Raw genomic sequence first — 18,891 nt, 5'->3', positions numbered from 1 at the left:
AATAAGAGTGGACGTTTCCTGGTATTGCAAATAATTGACGCTAGACTGAACGAATATTAATAGTTTCCTTTTAAACCATTATTTTTTAGTTCTATTGCGTTCTCATAAATCATTATTCCAGTTCTCCAATAACGCATACCCATTTAATATTTATCTATCGTATATTTCTTTCATACCATCTATGAAAAATAAACTCACTTTACCAAAGTCATGCACAATTGAGAAGAATGTATTTTATCTAAATTTAACAGTAAACTCATAAATAAAATTGAAAATGGGAATGGGGAATGTGTCAAAGAGACAACAACCCGACCAAATAAAAAACAACAGCAGAAGGTCACCAACAGGTCTTCAATGTTGCGTGAAATTTCCGCACCCGGAGGCGTCCTTCAGCTGGTCCCTAGACAATTATATACTAGTCCAATGATAACGAACACCATACTAATTTCCAAATTGTACACAAGAAACTAAAATTAAAATAATACAAGACTAACAAAGGCCAGAGGCTCCTGACTTGGGACAGGCGCAAAAATGCGGCGGGGTTAAACATGTTTGTGAGATCTCAACCCTCCCCCTATACCTCTAACCAATGTAAAAAAGTAAACGCATAACAATACGCACATTAAAATTCAGTTCAAGAGAAGTCCGAGTCTGATGTCAGAAGATGTAACCAAAGAAAATAAACAAAATGACAATAATACATAAATAACAACAGACTACTAGCAGTTAACTGATATGCCAGCTCCAGACTTCAATTAAACTGACTGCATGAAAGATTATGTTTCATCATATGAACATCAGGCACAATCCTTCCCGTTAGGGGTTTAGTATCATACCATCATAACATATATGAGAAGAACATAACCCGTGTCATGCCAACAACTGTTTTCAGAATAAATGTGTTTAGTTCCGATGCAAAGACCTTATCAGTGACTCAATATTAACGCCAAAATATGCAATCTTTAATGACTTGACAACATACCAGGCTTTACTTTGTGCACCCCAACCGACACACGTTTCGTCTGCAAAAGACATATCCCTCGAAAAAAATATCTAAATTAAAATGAATTACGAAGTTAAAAAACATCGAACACCTAAAGGTCAGTTTAAGTTGCATCATCAAAGAAATGCAACCAATACAACCAATAGAGATGTTGTTTATGGTAATTTGTATGTGCTGCAATATATATGCACGCAGCCATAATATTTTTCGTTGTATATAATGAGATAAACTTTCATACTGCATAGTCATAAAACGGCTCTCTTTACGAATTTGAAGACTTTTTATTCAATAGAAACTCGGTGTATTGTTGTTTCTGATTTCCGGGTCCACCATGACGCCTTAATAACAGACTAAAATATAGAACATTATTAATTAACTATACATGTAAGGGGCATAAGCTGTCATATTCGACTCAAATTTTCAAATTTGATTTATTACAACTAAAATGGAAAAAAACATTTTCATGTACCATTAGTTTCAAATGAAAACAAACAATGTGTAAAGTCGTAGATGTATCGGAATTTCGTGTGTATTTTAGTCTAGACGTCATATGATCAACCACCGAGATGATAACCGAGGACTACCGATGGTCATATTATCTGATATAAAAAGTGCATATAGACATAGATAAAAAGAAGTCATGCGCATATGGACTGTTTAGGTGTGTTTGATTTCATTCTGTAGGTTAAAAATTTATCATCGATTTTTACCTGTATGAATAATGATTGTTTTGTAGATCGCATCAGTCAATCATATGGTTGTTCCTCATTTCATTTTCAATAAAAAAAAATTCTTTTAACAGCTGAATACGTGCGTGTCATCTCCAGTTTAGTGGTCAAATTTAAGGTCACATAAATACGGATTCAATTTTGTAGAATTATTCACATTTGTAAGTGAATAATTTATCAGCTATGTTTCTTTGCTTATTTTGAAAAAAAATTAAACCAAACTGTCTGCTGAAACATGTTAAAGCGAATTAAATTGTGTATACATTCATACCTCGTAGCTGCTGACACCTCTTTAAACAATATACTTTCCCATATTGTATCACCCGTAATATAATTTCTGTCAAATCTTGTATTTCAAACCTCTGCCTTTTTTTTTTATTGCCACAATTTTTATTGTTTATTTATGGTTTCTGTCAGAAGACATACTTTGCACTTTTGCATAATTTATCTCTTGTCTGACCCGGCGCTAGTATTACCGTTAATTATAATCTTAACTTTTATTTTAAGAGTCCTGCTAATTCTCTATGAAAAAGCATTTAGGAGACTCTATGTAATCTAATCACAACTTATACTTCCTACGTATACCAATTGCGAACCTTTAATAGGATACCTGTTATTGTGTTGTTATGAATCACAGTTTGTGGTAAAATCCAGTGAAGAGCTTTATAAATCCCATTCAGTTGGTAAAATTCAACAACACCTACCGTTATTATCTTATTGAATTTTTCGGGGGAAAAAAATCTTTACATGTCGTTTCTGATATTTAGATATATACAAGGATAACACTCGCAGATTTACGATAAAAGGGACGATTCTTTGTTCCCTATGGTTAATTTTTATTGTTTTTTATTGTGATGTTCTTTTGTCCTTATGTTAAAGGTTTTTATATATTGCAACGTCCTTGCTATAGATGTTCATTTGGTGATGTTTTCGATTTCACGAACGTTATCTATGTATTTCTATCAAAACCTTTAATAAATGTATTCATAGATACGAAAATCTGATTTGGAAGTTTGGATGTGCCAGTAGAAAACTTAAAAATGGGTAACACATCCTAAATTTTACGGTGATAGGTACAAATCGGATTAACTTATTGATTCTTTAAATAAAATATTTATAACAGATAACTAATTAGGCACTTTTAACAAAATAGTATTGACACATAGGAATATTATCGTTCCTACATTCTGTCCATACCAATATTTTGGCATTGCACAATGTCATGTTAATAGAAATAAATAAAATTACAATTTTCTGCACAATTACGAAGTATATTATTTTAACACCATTTGCATAAGTTCTGATTTATCTTTTTCATAGTTAAGCAGAACAATTAGATATCAAGTCGACAACATGGGTATCTATCAAGTTTGATGTAGAAAAAACATAACCTCCGGTTACCCCGGACGGAGAACATATCAATCTATCAGTTAAGTTATTTTCGTGTCAAGAAAAATATCCAAAAAATGGGAAACAATTGTATTGAAAATAGAAAATCGTGTGCACCTTTTTATGTTAGGGCTTGTTTGAGTTGAATATTTTGTATTAATAACGTATAAATCAAGAGTATTTGATACATGCTCTCGCTTCAGATTCTATCATTTTTATCAATCAAGATTACAAGGTTGACTTAATAACATCACAAATTCGTAGAACTAAAAGATACAATATATTATATGGGTAAGTGAAATACCTTTCTAATGAATCACAAAATCAGAGAAGCTGTGTTCGAATACCTATTTTTTTTACTAAAAGTACTTGACGACAGTCTTTTAAGTTGAATCTTAAAAATGCATATCTTGAAAATAAATCATTTTTTGTGTGTGATAATTCGGGTTTATAGTCTGATAGTCTTCAAGCACTGAATATTTTTAGTCTGTCCTACTACGAAATATTAAATTAGTTGTTTTTTTAAATGTTTATGAATTTTCGAAAATTCCACCTGACATTCGATCAGACAATAGTTTCAAGTTAAGGGAGCTACCATTTGATTTTAATGGGGGGGCTAGGATGAAATTTGACAAAAATAGGCAGGACAGGAGTTTTGAGTAAAAAAAAAGGCAGGATGAGACACTTGCAAAAAAAAAAAGAAGGTCAGGACGACAATTTAGGTAAAAAAAGTCAGGATAAACTATAAAAAAAAAAGGCAGGACCGAACAGAGTGAAAAATAAAAAGGCAGGACAGAGATTACAGCTAAAAAAAAAGGCAGGACAAAATTTTTCATCCAAGCCTCCCCCCCCCCCCCCCCCCCCCCATAAAAATCAAATGGTAGCTCCCTAACTCAATGCAGACAAGAACATTAATTGATGCTCGTTAGCTAGTAGATACATTAAATTGTCTTTTAAAATACAACTGACATATAATGCGCGTAACCGTGCTATATAGTATATTTAAAAATGTATCAGTTTTCAAGAGCTAAATTGACAGCGCGTCATCCCTACAATGGCTTCAATTCCTACGATTGTAAAAATGAACTGGCGTAATGATGAGATAATTTTGACGAAGTCTAACTGAAATGTTATGGGTTGTATTGATTTAAATTGGCATTAAAGGTAGTACTATTGAGTTCTGCATATAATAGCTATGTGATGTAGTTGTTAATGTTTGTGTCATTTTGGTCTTTTGTGGACAGTTGTCTCATTGGCAATCATACCACATCTTTTTTTTTTATATACAATATATTTTTCAATTTATCTGAGCACAGACAAACATGTGGCAATTATCATATCAGGCCCCATATCAGCCCGTAAGCCGACAGGCTTGAGGGAGGATTTTGATCATGGACTGAAAAGGGGTCTGATATAAAAAAAAAAAATTGCATGCTATGTTCTTTTTATTATACACTTCAGCAGAAGACATCCAGACAAGAACTTTTATAAATTTTTATTTATAACATTCATTTATTGCATTATTTGTTTTGTATTTTAAAATAATTTATTCATCTGTTTCCTAATAGTTTTTCTATTCTACATGGTTATGTTTTTCACTTAAATGTACCACAAAATTTTTTCTCCGAAATTTGCAGAATGACGTCGAAATGCTGTGAGATAAAGTTAAAAAAAAGGCATGCGATATTAACAATAAGCAGTTTATCTATACCAGCGGCAGTTGATAAGTCATATCATATGCTCTGCTGGGCATTCATGTGATTTATAATTGTGAGATTATTGAATGTTTAATTACTAAGAACCCTTTTTTTACAATGACTTCTTTGTAATTGTTTTATTTTGACTATATACATAATAATAATTATATCATCATGATCATACAAGTAAAATGAAAATGAAATATAAAAGTCGTTTTTAAAATGAATATTTACTCTCCCTTAAATCAACGGGCATGCAAACTAAAAAAAAACAAAATTAAAAACTAATTGTTCAAAAAACAATTGAAGGTCTTTCAACCCATAAGGTTCTATTTTGATATGAAAATATTAAAATTCAGTTAAAAATGTCAGTTCCTATGGCTTTACGATGTATAAATATGAATTTAAAGCAAAGGTCAAAATCTGGAACGTCAAATTTACTGATGACCTTGACCTCAATTTCAAGGTCATAAACCAAAGACCTCAAATCAAAAGACACTAGGTCTTCAATATGTATGGATAATGAGTTATATCACATAACACATTATTTTAAATATAAAAGGGGCGAAAACTCCCATTTACGGTCAACACACCCTTGCAATCAAATGTTTAGTGTTACAACATGTCGCAACTAACAATTTAGTAAAAATAATTTGTCTATATCTTATAAGGTTAATGAAAATAAGTGAAAATAAACCAAAATCAAAATTTAGAATTTGACCTTGACCTTTGATCTTGACCTTATTTTCATTTTTTTGGACCAAGGACCTCAAATCTGAAGACCCTAGGTCTGTATCACTTATGGTTTACCAGTTGAAAATGCATATCACTTGAATCAAATGAAAAAGGGGGAATAACTCACATATGGAGTCTCCATATAGCTTCGGTCCAAATGAATATCCTTATCCTAAAGAAGTAACGAGCCATTTGGTAAAATAAATTTGTCGTAATATTTTACGGTTGCGAAGGAGTAGTGGCCACAAGAAAAACAGTGTTCAGGGAGATAACTCATACAACGTAAAGTATTTTGTTACATGTGTAAGTTTTTAAAGCGTATAACTATAAGATATCATATTCCAAATATCTAAGCGACAACTTATTAAACAACAATACAACTAAAGAAAAAAAAAAGTAATTAAAAACCAATTGTTCAGAGAACAATTGAAGGTCTTTCCACTAGTAAAGATCTATTTTGATATTACAATATGAAATATCAGTTTAAAATGTTAGTTCCTATGGCTTTGTGATGTATAAATATGAATTTAAAGCAAAGGTAAAAATATAGAACGTCCTATTGACCTATGACCTTGACCTAAATTCCAAGGTCACAAGCCAAGGACCTTAAATCAAAAGACCCTAGGTCATTAATTTGTTTGGGTAATGAGTAATACCACTTTACGCGTAATTGTAAATGTAAGATGGACAAAAACTCCCATTTATTGTCTGCGCACCCTTTCAACCAAAATATACAAGTAAGGACATGTCGAAACTAACAATTTATGAAAAATTATTTGTCGATATGTCATACGATAATTAAAAAATAGTGAAAAGGTTGAAAGACCTAATAATCAGAACAAAAACAATGGGTCTTTCATCCGAAAGGTTGAAAGACCTAATAAATACAGATACAGATAAACATAAATATTAGAATATTAAGATAAGCAATGTTTATATAAAATTTCATCAAAAGGGCAAACAGATTTCCTGCACCTCCAAAAAACGGCATTGATGCGGATACAGACCATCAACATCATCGACGTTATCAACAAAGATTAATATATAACTTACATCTTTCCCATTTTTCTCTTTTCTTTTTTACCAATAGCTCGTATGATAATCAATAATTAATTTACTTTACATGCATCATACTAAGTATGTGTGTATTTATTTATATTGTATTTTGAAGAAAAGTTCAAAAGTATGATTTTCTTGTGTCTATTTTTTTGCTATAATTTTGCAATTTAACCAAGTATAAGTTATACAAATAGCAATCTTATTGGCAACATATGCAACGAATACTTAGTTTACTTAGCAGCATGAAAACAGTCTAAAATATAAATTTTGTGTATATGTTTACTATAGGCATAATACAAACAACTATATCCAGTAGGTAGTACTTCTGTGTTGACTTGAATTATCATTGATGTGTTCATAATAATAAATAAACTCTTAACAAAAATGTTTGAAATACTAAGGCTTTTCTACATCAGGAAATTTTACCTTAGTTTTATTTGGCAACACTTTGAGAAATATTTGGTCATCAATGCTCTTTAACTTCGTACTTATTTGGCCTTTTTGTCATTTTTGTTATTCGACCGTCACTGATGAGTCTTTTGTGGACGAACCGCGCGCGTCTGGCGTCAATATAAAATTTCAATCCTGGTATTTATGATGAGTTTATTATATACATTATTTCATATTTATAAAATTCATTAGAGCTAAATATAGTTATCAACTGAAAATATCGTTCTCTGTAATAGTTAGAATAACATTATTATTGAAATCAAAGGGTCAGAAAAATTTAGTTCATTTCTTCAAATACCAACAGTGACAAAATGTATGTCTATGATTAATAAATACGGTGAAATTACGGCAATATGTACCCGTTCTGTATTTCAGAGTGCCCTTTTATGATAATCGAAATTTTCTTGACAAAGTAGAAAATCTATGTATCAAAATAGAAGTGTGGTATGTATTTGTATAAAGAGAATGTAATTCCCTTTCTACATTATTAAGTATGAGCGTAAGTGTGGCTCAAGATTTACATTCATTCTTCATAATTAATAAACACCAAATCTAACAATTTCATTTGGTGGTAACACTTTGTTTATTCAAAATAAGCAAATAAAAATATGCACATCATTGATAGTTTGACTGTTTGGTTATTTTTCTGTCCATTTCAGGTTCAAAAGAGGACAAATAATAAAAAAAATCATTAGACAAGTTATGCAATAGATTTCTTTACTGGATGAAAAATCAGTATTTTGATTGCAACTAGAAATGACGGTATATATGATATGCTACGAAAAATTAGTTTTTTAACAGCTCGCCTTCCGATGCATGAAAGAATTCTTTACGTGCATTGTACTCTCCCAACACGAGTCACAAGATTTAATTCCCTATTGATAAAGGATGTTATATTATAAATCCTTCACAACATTACTGATGAATGCAGTATAACTATCAATTATCTTTGAATAAACTGTTTTATGTTGTGCAATTCTAAAAGTGGATTTTAAGCTTGAGACTGCTATTGAAAGATTTAGTAGTAATACTTGTATCGTAAATTATTTATGTATCCATGTATTGCAAAGCTTGGAGTTTTTAAGATAATAAAAATAAATTACAAATTAATTATAACAGTGGTCCAGTATTTCTTTCTATGTAATAATTTAAAGCATTTTGTTAAAAAAATAGTCAATTTATAAAATGCATATCATTTTTTTGGCATTTAATTAGCAATCACACGTAACGTGCATTTCCTTGATTATCAAAATAGCGAAATTACGTCATTCAAGGTCGATGTAAAATAAGGATTAAATCTGCTGAGGATTCAATAATGTGTGTGGGTACCAACTTTCATGGATTGAGGAAACTTTGAATTTTCGTGGATATTTGATTTCGTAGTACTAGTGAGAAGGAAGTGCATACAGACCTTTATCAATTTTTTTCTCTGTTGAACATTTAGATTCGTGGTTCACCTGTAACCACGAAATCAACGAAAATTAGCATTCCACGAATTATAATGAATCCATAGTATATACTGTTCAAATAAGCTAGATGTTCAAATAGAGTAATTCTCCTCTGATAGTTCATGAAACGATCCAAGTTCCTGATCCGAAGACTCATCAACAGCACTGATCCTGACATTTCCTTTGGTAATTGGCACATCTTCATACAAAATATTAATGGCCATTCCAGGTGGAAGTAATTCGGTTTCTGAATCACTATCATTATTACTTGACGTTTCATACCTACCATTTGGGAATGCTAATTTTACGCATTCGGTTTCAGGAAAAACGTGTTTGTTGCTCCTTTCATTGATCTCTTCACAATTTGAAATAAAGAGGAAAGAACCATTACTTTGATCGAACAAAACCTCAAGTGATGATTTCCCATTCTTTGCTTCAGTTGATTTCTCTGCAGTGTTATGTTCTTTATTTTTACTCCTGATTTTGAAGGATTTTTCATCGTCGTCACACGAAACTTCAAATGCATCGGATTCATTAGGTATTTCTGCTGAATCTTTATTTAGGATTTCTTCCTTTTTCTGGACGAAAGAGTATCCAAACTTCTTTCTATTAAGCCTATTTCCCTCTTTTATTTTAATTTTATCGTTGTCGGTTTCATAATTTGTCATATTTGATCTTTCCTCCATTTCAGCATTTAAGCATATCTTATGTTCTTGTATCTGCTCTTCGCCATTCACTAAGACCTTTAGTTTTGGGTTTTTTCTGTCATCAGTTTTGATTTCAGGCTTTTGTGGTATATTAGGTTTCCTTTGGTATCTTTTTTCCGTTTCTGGTTTCCTTGGCTTTTGCCTTTCTGGCGTGTTTTGCTGTTGATCATTTGAATTTGTTTCAGCATTGGAACTCTTTGTTCCGTTGATTACTTCGTCACCTTTTTGTTTCGTAGCATTAGGACTTTCAATATGCAAGTTTGCTTCTGACAAATGAGAATATGTTGGATCCATGACTTCAGCCCTTGGCTTTAGAAAACATGCGTTGTCGTATTCGGTAACCTCCATATCGACTGTCACATGGTTATACGGATTTGAATCATCTTCATCATTCCCCAAATGCGATTTTGCTCGATTGTGCTCAACCATATCATACGATTCTCGTTGAGGAATTATCTTTTTAGATTTTGATGACTGAGAACAGTTTTCAGAGTTCTTTTCAATATTGCAGTATCCATTACTTTTACGATCGGACTCACAAGATCCTTCGTTAACGTATACATTATCTGGTGCTGTTGCAAACATATGTTCCCCTTGGTCAGTGCTCGTAGTGTCATTATTGTTCTTTTTGCTTAATAATAGATAAACAAAAAAGACAGATGTTAAATAAATTTGAATTTCCTTATTATATTTTAGAGGAGATTGTGTTACACAAAAATCTAAAAAAAAAAAAAAAAAAATGAAGAAGAATAACAAACAATTAAAACAGGGAAAGAAGATGCCATGAGGATAGTCAAAATTTTTGTGTCAAGGGAAAATAGACAGCACCATGTTCAAAAGTTAGACGATGAAAGACAAAATAATACTTGAAAAAATCAAATAATGCGCTTTAATAAATCCATTAAATACGATGTAATTTGATGTGTCACCTGATCAAAATGTGAAACCGGTCGTGTAGCTCATGGCAAGCAAAGCTACGGGGACAATGATGTCTTAATGAAGGAATATAAGAATAAAGTAAACCAAACACAGAATTATATATATAGAAATGGAAAGACTTCTACGAAGTGTGAATTTTTTTATATACAAATGACAGTCAAACGCTAAATTTATCTTTAATTGTGAAATTAAGCACATGACGCATAATTTGCAATTTAGCCAATGCTCCGTTTGGATTTCACTACTGTGTACTTAGATATAAGAAGATGTGGTATGAGTGCCAATGAGACATATTTGACCTATATGTATTAATTTTCATACGTTGTGATTTTGATTGAGAGTGCACTATTACCTAATCTCCTTATGTAATCATGGATGATTTATAACGAGAGGTATTCTATGGCGTACTTAATTTTTTTTCATAAATAGATAAAGAAAACAAACGTGTTATGAGTGCCAATGATACATCTCCGCATCCAAGTCCCAATTTGTAAAAGAAAACCATTATAGGTCAAAGTACTGTCTTTAACACAGAGCTTTGGTTCAAACCGAACAGAAAGCTCTAAAGGGTTCCAAAATGAGTAGTGTAAAACTATAAAAACTGGAAACCAAAGCTACATAATAAAAAACCGAGAAACATTCATGAACCACATCAACAAACGACAACCACTGAAAATCACGTTCCTTACTGAATTCTTTGATAAGAAATAAAGATAACTTGGACATTTTATTCAGAATATATAAAGTTTGATACATCAAGTGATAAGACATTTTGTGAACATTTCAAAATTATAATGCATTTTTCTTTTTTATTAACACATACTTTTATTTTTGTAAGCAAAAATCTCACCACAAATACTTATTCTTAATCAAAGAATTATGTTAACTATATGTTGATCTGTGTTATCCAACCAACGGTACGGATAAATGACAAAAGGAGGTCTGAACATATGACATTGGCATGTGTCTAATGGGGTTGCCAATCTTCTCTCTGAACTATTTCTTTGGATACTAGCTCTGATTAAAAAAACAAGGTAAAAAATTTCAACTCATTTTATCCAGCTGAATAATGTCTTAAAATTACACCGTAAAAGATATTTGCCCAGAGCTCTAAACTATATGCTTTGTAATATTGCATGAATTGTTTTGCCCGTCAAGATTATTCTTACTTAAGGAATAACATGATGTTAAGATACATATAGGTTTGAAGATGACACGAGTTTTATTACTCGCTTTTAACCAAGAGGTTGCATTTATAAGGAAAACGAAGTCAGCGACTCTGCAAGTTTCACAGCTTTGAATATATAAAGCTGGGGCCATTTTTTTTTTTGGTAAGGCAGGTGTTCTTTTCAACTTCACTGACATACAAGCCAAGAATTAAAAAAAAATGCTATTTATCAAATTTGTTAATCTTTCATATAGATTTAATCTTCCTATTTGAAACAAATTAAAAAACAATTCGTGAAGAAATTCAGATTCAAATTAAAAACAAATTCTTCAGAGAACAGTTGAAGGTCTTTCCACCTCGAAAATAAGAAAGAAATTTAAAATTTAAAAAACGATGTTAGAAAATGTCACTCCTTGGTGCTGTAATTTGGTACCTCAAACTGATATAAAAAAAAATAAGATTATTAGGTATATGCAGAAGACTTAATTGTTTTATAATGAACAAGAAAGAATTTTTAGCAAAGGTCAAAATCTAGAATGTCAAATTGACCTTTGATCGTGACCTCAATTTCAAGGTCATAAGTCAGTGAACTCAAATCAAAAGACCCCAGGTCAATCAATTGTATGGTTGTGGAGAAATACTGATTTCAAATACATAAGGGGAGACAACTCATATAAGGGTTAACTAAAACACTCCGACTTAAATATGTTGAAGTTGCGCCTTATTGTAAACAGTTATTTAGCAAACACTTCATATCATTAACTGTTACAATTTCTTTTGAATATCGATAACAAGCTCAATTCAAAATTTAGAACATGACCTTAACCTTTGACCTTGACCTCAATTTCCATCAAATGGACCAAGGACTTCATATCAAAAGACTGTAGACCTCTCCGACTTATAACGTATGAATTGATCCAACATATCGCCTATCTTAAATTTTTAAAGGGAAATTATTACAATAAATAAAGGCAACAGTAGTATACCGCTGTTCAAAACTCATAAATCCATGGACAAAAAACAAAATCGGGGTAACAAACTAAAACCGAGGGAAACGCATTAAATATAAGAGGAGAACAACGACACAACACCGAAACGCAACACACACAGAAACTGACCAAGCAACAGACAAAACACCACGAGAATAACAAATATAACATCAAAACCAAATACATGAATTTGGGATAGACAAGTACCGTGTCACTCCTTATCTCAATATCTCAAAAATAAGAGAAAACACAAACGACTCAACGTTAAAATGCAACACACACAGAAGCGAACAATAATATAACAATGGCCATCTTCCTGACTTGGTACAGGACACTTTTAAAGGGGAATAAAAGTGGTGGGTTGAACCTGCTTTTGTGGCATGCCAAACCTCGCACTTTAATGGCAAAGTTAAATATAACATTGAAATGACAATATAATATTACAACACTGCAATACAAATAAATAGGAGAACATATTAGACAAAGAAAAACATGATTAATAGATAACAAAAAGCATCAGGTTTAAAATTCAATACGCCAAAAACGCGCCTTGTCCACACAAGACTCACCAGTGACGCCCAGATATAAAAGATCGAAAGTGAAAAAAGTACAAAGTTGTACAGCACTGAAGATCAAAAGTTGAAAAGGTTTTGCCAAATACGGCATTGTTTTATGCCCGGGATAAGAACATTTATTTATAGAACATTTCATGCTATTGCAAACAGTAAATTTTATCAAATGAATATGAAAGAGATATACATAATGAAACTGAAGTATTAACTAATTACAGAAAACTAAACCCGAATACATAACGCCCAGATATAAAAGATCGAAAGTGAAAAAAGTACAAAGTTGTACAGCACTGAAGATCAAAAGTTGAAAAGGTTTTGCCAAATACGGCATTGTTTAATGCCTGGGATAAGAACACCATTATTATATAGAACAATTCATGCTATAGCAAACAGTAAATTTTAACAAATGAATATGAAAGATATATACATAATGAAACTGAAGTATTAACTTATTACAGAAAACTAAACCCGAATACATAATGTTAAGTTCAATACAGCATAGACAAACCCGAATCAGTCCAGGCGTCAACGCAATTAAAAAAAATGACGTCACATACGATGACGAAAAGGCACAAACGTTATGCAACATTAGAATTTATGAAATTTAGAAACATCATGACGTCACATATGAAAAAACTATGATTCTAAAGTGAGACAGAATTAGGATTGATTTAAGATTATATTAGAACTAAATACTGATAATTAATTTAAACAAAATGCATATTGCAATACTTATTAATAGCAATTAACTGTAATATATATATATGTCCAGTTTGTTATGAATCCAACTTCAAACGTAATAAGATGTCTTCCGATCACTGCAGTCAAAACTAATCAAATATTTTTTTAAGAGTCGACGAACAATTTGGTGAAAACAGTTTGTTAAAATCTTTTACGGTTTCAGAGATATAGCGATAACAAGAAAGGGGACAGGGGTATAACTCCTATACGAATAAGTGTTCGGTTGAAACCCCCATTACCGTACAACAGCATTGGCCAACAATCCATTCGATAAGACAAAAAAGCAACTCAGACGGCAGAAGAAGAAAAAATAATCAGAAGAAAAACAAAAGATCTTTCCATGAAAAAGACCAAATCAGAAGAAAAACAAAAGGTCTTTCCACGAAAAGTGGAAAGTCCTAATAATTCATATTAATATATATATTCAAAACATATGTTCCAAAATAAAATGATTTTTTATGGCGTAGACAACGAGAAAACTTATTCTATTAACTTAGTTAAATGATGTGTGTAAGAAATTAGAGTTTTATTTTATGTGGAGGTAAATTAATAATTTTTCAAGTATATTTATTTTAATATGTAGATACCTTTAATAAACATTTGAATATGAATACATTATATCGTGTATACCTTGGTTGAGTGCTGCGTTTTGAAACAAAGCAACCAATGGAAAATACTAAGGATGCTGTCATAAATCCTGCGGAAAAAAACATTAACTCCTCTATAAAAGAAAAAAGGATATTTATATTTATAAAACAATTGACGTAGCGTAAACTTGGAGAGTTCTGAGAAATATTACACTAATATATTTGTATATTATGATAAATAAACCGTCATTAAGTTTTTATATTTCAGGCGTTAAAGGTGTTTTTTTTTCGCGATTTAAAGCTTTATTTTATATCTCATCTTCTGTATGTGTCATCTGATGTAAGCTGGTGTGAATAAAGTTTGTCTGAATAATTTTGTTTTCAAAAATTAAGTATCTGATGTGGGAAATATATGCAACGAAACACGCGTAACGCTTCAAGTGCATTCAATAACATGCATTAAAGCTGTGAAACGAGGTTCAGTAATTTAATGATCGGTGTGGAATAGTTTCCTTCGATAAAATGCCTTTCACTTTAATCGTGTATGAATCAGGGGTCTTTATGGGCCAGATGAAGGACGCCTCCGGGTGCCGGAATTTCTCGCTGCATTGAAGACCTGTTGGTGACCTTCTGCTGTTGTCTGTTTTGTGGTCGGGTTGTCTCTTTGACACATACCCCATTTCCATTCTGAATTTTATTATCGTTTTACTAAAAAAAAATTATCGACTTTGTTGAACATGTGTAAATATTCCGTAACGACTTCATAAATACTACACGATGGTCTTGACGTATAGATTATAGGTACTGACGTTTTAATAACGTGGAATAGTATTCGTTTATTTGTCATCGTAAATTATTGCTTATAGTGTTTAGTCCGTTTGAGTAATATCCATTTGATGTGGGTAGGTACATCCCGGCATTGTGTTATTGTGCTATGGCGCATTTTTGTATTCTTGTCTTTCCTTTTCGCTAAAGGGCTTTGTCTTCATGATTTAATATTTTTTGTTGTTTACATATTTGTTTGTTTTTATAGTAATTAAGATTATAACAGAATGTCGACTCCTTTGCTACTATCTTTTTTCCCCAATTATGTCGGTTTGTTTTGTGCATACGTCGTTGTCAATATAATCGAATTGTATGCGACTGCCATAAGTGATCGGTTAGCTAGCAGTAAAATGCCTGTACCAAGTTAGGAATATGTCAGTTTTTATCCATTCGTTTGACGATAATTAAACTCATCATATATACCAGGATTGAAATTTCATATATACGCCAGACGCGCGTTTTGTCTACAAAAGATTTATCAGTGACGCTCGAATCGAGTTTGAGCTTTTTATATGACATTTCCTTAAGGACTTTCCGATTTGCGTTTTCCGGGGAGTTCGGTATTTTTGTTATTTTACATTTTACATAATTTCCCTGCGTACGGTTAATTAAGGATTTTGTTCACATCTTTGATTTCAGAACAACAAAATTTTTAATGCTTTTATAATCTTTGCCTTACATGAATTACATATAGTTTAACTTATTATCAAAAAGATTTGATTCATACGAATCAACCTACCATTTGATATAATATCATCATATTGGAGACCTTCATAAATTTAGTTCAGAGTATTTGTAACCATTTACACCGATTTTCATCGTTATCTGATCTAACACGAGCGAAAATGATCTATAGCAGAGCAATGTGAAATATATGATTTTAACCGGTCTGAAATTTTAGGGATTTTACGAATTCACTTATATAACAAATGCATTGTAATATATTATATCAATACTGTTTACATACCTTTTTTATCTTCACATGTGGTTGTGACATTAGTTGTGACTGCATCAGTGTCAGTGACTTTCATAACTATAAAATCAGAAATAGCTGTAACAGGAATACGTTAGCATTGAGGCTAGACATAAAATTGAATCATAGATTAGTTTGGTGTTGCCTAAATACGCATCTGGATATCAGTCTACACAAATCATTAAATACAGGTAACACAAATTCTCAAGAAAAATTTTGTGCTCTTACTTCGTTGTTGGTCAAAAAAAAATTTCTTCCTACCTTCCCAACCTTACAAGGCATGGGTATGCAACATCAAACAAAGAATTTGTTAAAGGTGACCTGAGGAGTTAAGATCAGTAGTCAGCACTTCGGTGTTGACATGAATATCAGTTATATGGTGGTGGAGAGCCGTGGTGTAGTGGTTAGCGTATCGGACTACAAACACAAAGGTTTGCACGTTAAAGACACCTTGTAGATTTCGAAAAAGAGCAGCCTAATGCCGCTACAAGGCAGCACTTGCACCCGCAAAGTTGAGAGGAACTTATAAGTTTGAGTGTTTGGTTTGGGCCGGTATGTGTTATCTATCTATATATCCTGATATGTCATTCTTTTCTTTTAATATTGTAAACTTAGGATTCAATACTGTAAAATTCACTGACGATAAGACGTGAATCCCAAGGAAAAGGTTCATTTTCAAACAATATATTACTAATCCTTTTTTCAACCCGTTTTCAAAAATGGGGTTTAAAACTCACCCTCCAATAAGAAATTTAATGTCAAAAAAGACATCCCTTAATATTGGGTTTCTTTTTTCCTTTGACAAGACAATATAGAGCTGATAATGGATAGATATCTGAGATAAATCCTCAACACACCTCAATTGCTCGATACTTATCTTTATTTCCGGAATATGAGATTCATCCATAAACCAAATACTTGTATTTTTGTCATACTTCTTTCTATAAGACTGTATCACAATTATTTTTCTCAAACACTTATCCCAGTCACTCAACTGAAAAATCTTTGAACCTATTTAATTTTACATACAGGTATATTGATGATGGTCCTTCCATTAAAAATCCAAACTGTTTTGATTTGATCCCATTAATATATCCTTCAGAATTTAAGAAACATAATCAACAGATACAGCTCCATACGCCTCGTTTCTAGACATTAACCTCGAATTTGACATGCAACTGTCTTACAAGTGAGAGGTAAAGCTAGATTTAGAGCAAGGTTTAACCCATTTTTTTTTTTTAGAAATTTGTCTGTACAAAGTCAGGAATATGGTAGTTGTTTTTCATCTGTTCCGTTGATTAATATAACGTTCGATTTTATAGGTTTTTTGTTGATTTCCTCTTTTTAGATTTGCCTTGGTGACCGGTATTTTTGTTATACTTTTTTTAAATTAAGGTTATGCATTCAGAAGTTTCTATCAATTTGCATCGACCGCTTGGCTTTGGGGTTACATATGTCTCTTAATTTAATGATTTAATGCACCCATAACCTATTAAATAGACATGTTAGAGGGGGTGTAATTATTCCATAACCTATTAAATAGACATGTTAGAGGGGATGTAATGATTCCACAACCTATTAAATAGACATGTTAGAGGAGATGTAATGATTCCATTACATATTAAATTGATATGGAAGAGGGGATTTAATGGTTCCACAACCTATTAAATTGACATGTTAGAGGGGATTTAATGATTCCATAACCTATTAAATTGACATGTTAGAGGGGATTTAATGATTCCATAACCTATTAAATTGACATGCTAGAGTGTCGAGGATAAATAGAGACAATCACATTACGCGGGATTCATACATGTACCTATACGCGTTATCGCTCTCTATATGTAACGTCATGGTTGCTATGTATTAACGTCATTATATTCCAGCATTAAATCATCCATTTGTATAGACGTCTTTTTCTCTATTCAAAACACAACGCAACTACAACTTATACGATCACGAGAAGAGGGGATGTAATTAATTCACGACCTATTGAATTGACAATGAAAATAAGATTTCAATCACCTATCAAATTAAAATGATAGAGTGAATTCCATACCCTATAAATTGAAATGTAAGAGTGGAAATAAAAATTCCATCATTTATTAAAGAAAAAATACAGTGGAAATAAGAAGTTCATCAACTATTAAATTAAAAAAAAATGGGTTCTTAAGATTCCATGACATATTAAATAAAAAATAATGAATAGCAAGACACTCGACTTCGTCAGTAACACGTACAGGCAGCAGAAACCCGTACAGGCAGCGCAATATAAATGTATTATTACGTCTGCTATACAACAAAGTACATCGTTCTAAAATCGTCGAATTTCGTATAAATCAATGATTTCCAGTTAAGAAAATGTATAAAGACATAAAGGTACTTACAGGTGATCATTAAGATTAGCCCGAGCAAACCAAAACTCATTAACACCGCCATAATTATTGTTTCAAATGAGAATATACGGAAATATTTGAGACAAGAACAATTTTCAAATTTTTTTAACAAATGAATATATTTCCTGTCAAAATAAAATAATAGATACACAGCACACGTCTGCTCTTTCATAAGTGTATTTGATGACTGGAATTATAGAGATTTAGAGTAGACTTGTTTTTTATTTAGTAAAAATGCACTAGTCTTTTAGTGATTATTCAAAAGAATGTCATTATCTGCGAAAAATCCAAAAATGGATGTATTATGACAAAATAACAAAATTTATGAAACGACGAAACCGCTGTACATAATTCGCACTTAATAACATTTAACATTTGCTTAAACGATATTTTGTAAATACAGATAAAATACGACAACGTATGTGATTAGCATGAATTATGTCACAACCGCCTTTCGAATATCGATTTTACATATTTATATATAT

At 31.7% G+C, this 18,891-nt stretch overlaps 1 protein-coding gene across 1 annotated transcript; it reads right to left on the bottom strand.

Moving 5' to 3' along the window:
* Nucleotides 1–6,484: 6,484 nt before the first annotated feature.
* On the bottom strand, nt 6,485–18,500 carry LOC134708012 (uncharacterized). Its single transcript, XM_063568235.1, has 4 exons — nt 18,398–18,500; nt 16,005–16,070; nt 14,256–14,346; nt 6,485–9,847 (listed from the first exon to the last, which is right to left on the bottom strand). Exons 1-4 carry the CDS (start codon nt 18,447–18,449, stop codon nt 8,602–8,604), a joined length of 1,455 nt encoding a protein of 484 aa, XP_063424305.1. The 5' UTR covers nt 18,450–18,500; the 3' UTR covers nt 6,485–8,601.
* Nucleotides 18,501–18,891: the final 391 nt, after the last annotated feature.

Source organism: Mytilus trossulus, chromosome 2 (assembly GCF_036588685.1).
Source record: "Mytilus trossulus isolate FHL-02 chromosome 2, PNRI_Mtr1.1.1.hap1, whole genome shotgun sequence".
Classification (NCBI taxonomy): Eukaryota; Metazoa; Mollusca; class Bivalvia; order Mytilida; family Mytilidae; genus Mytilus; species Mytilus trossulus.
This window is presented reverse-complemented; position numbering and strand designations above follow the sequence as displayed.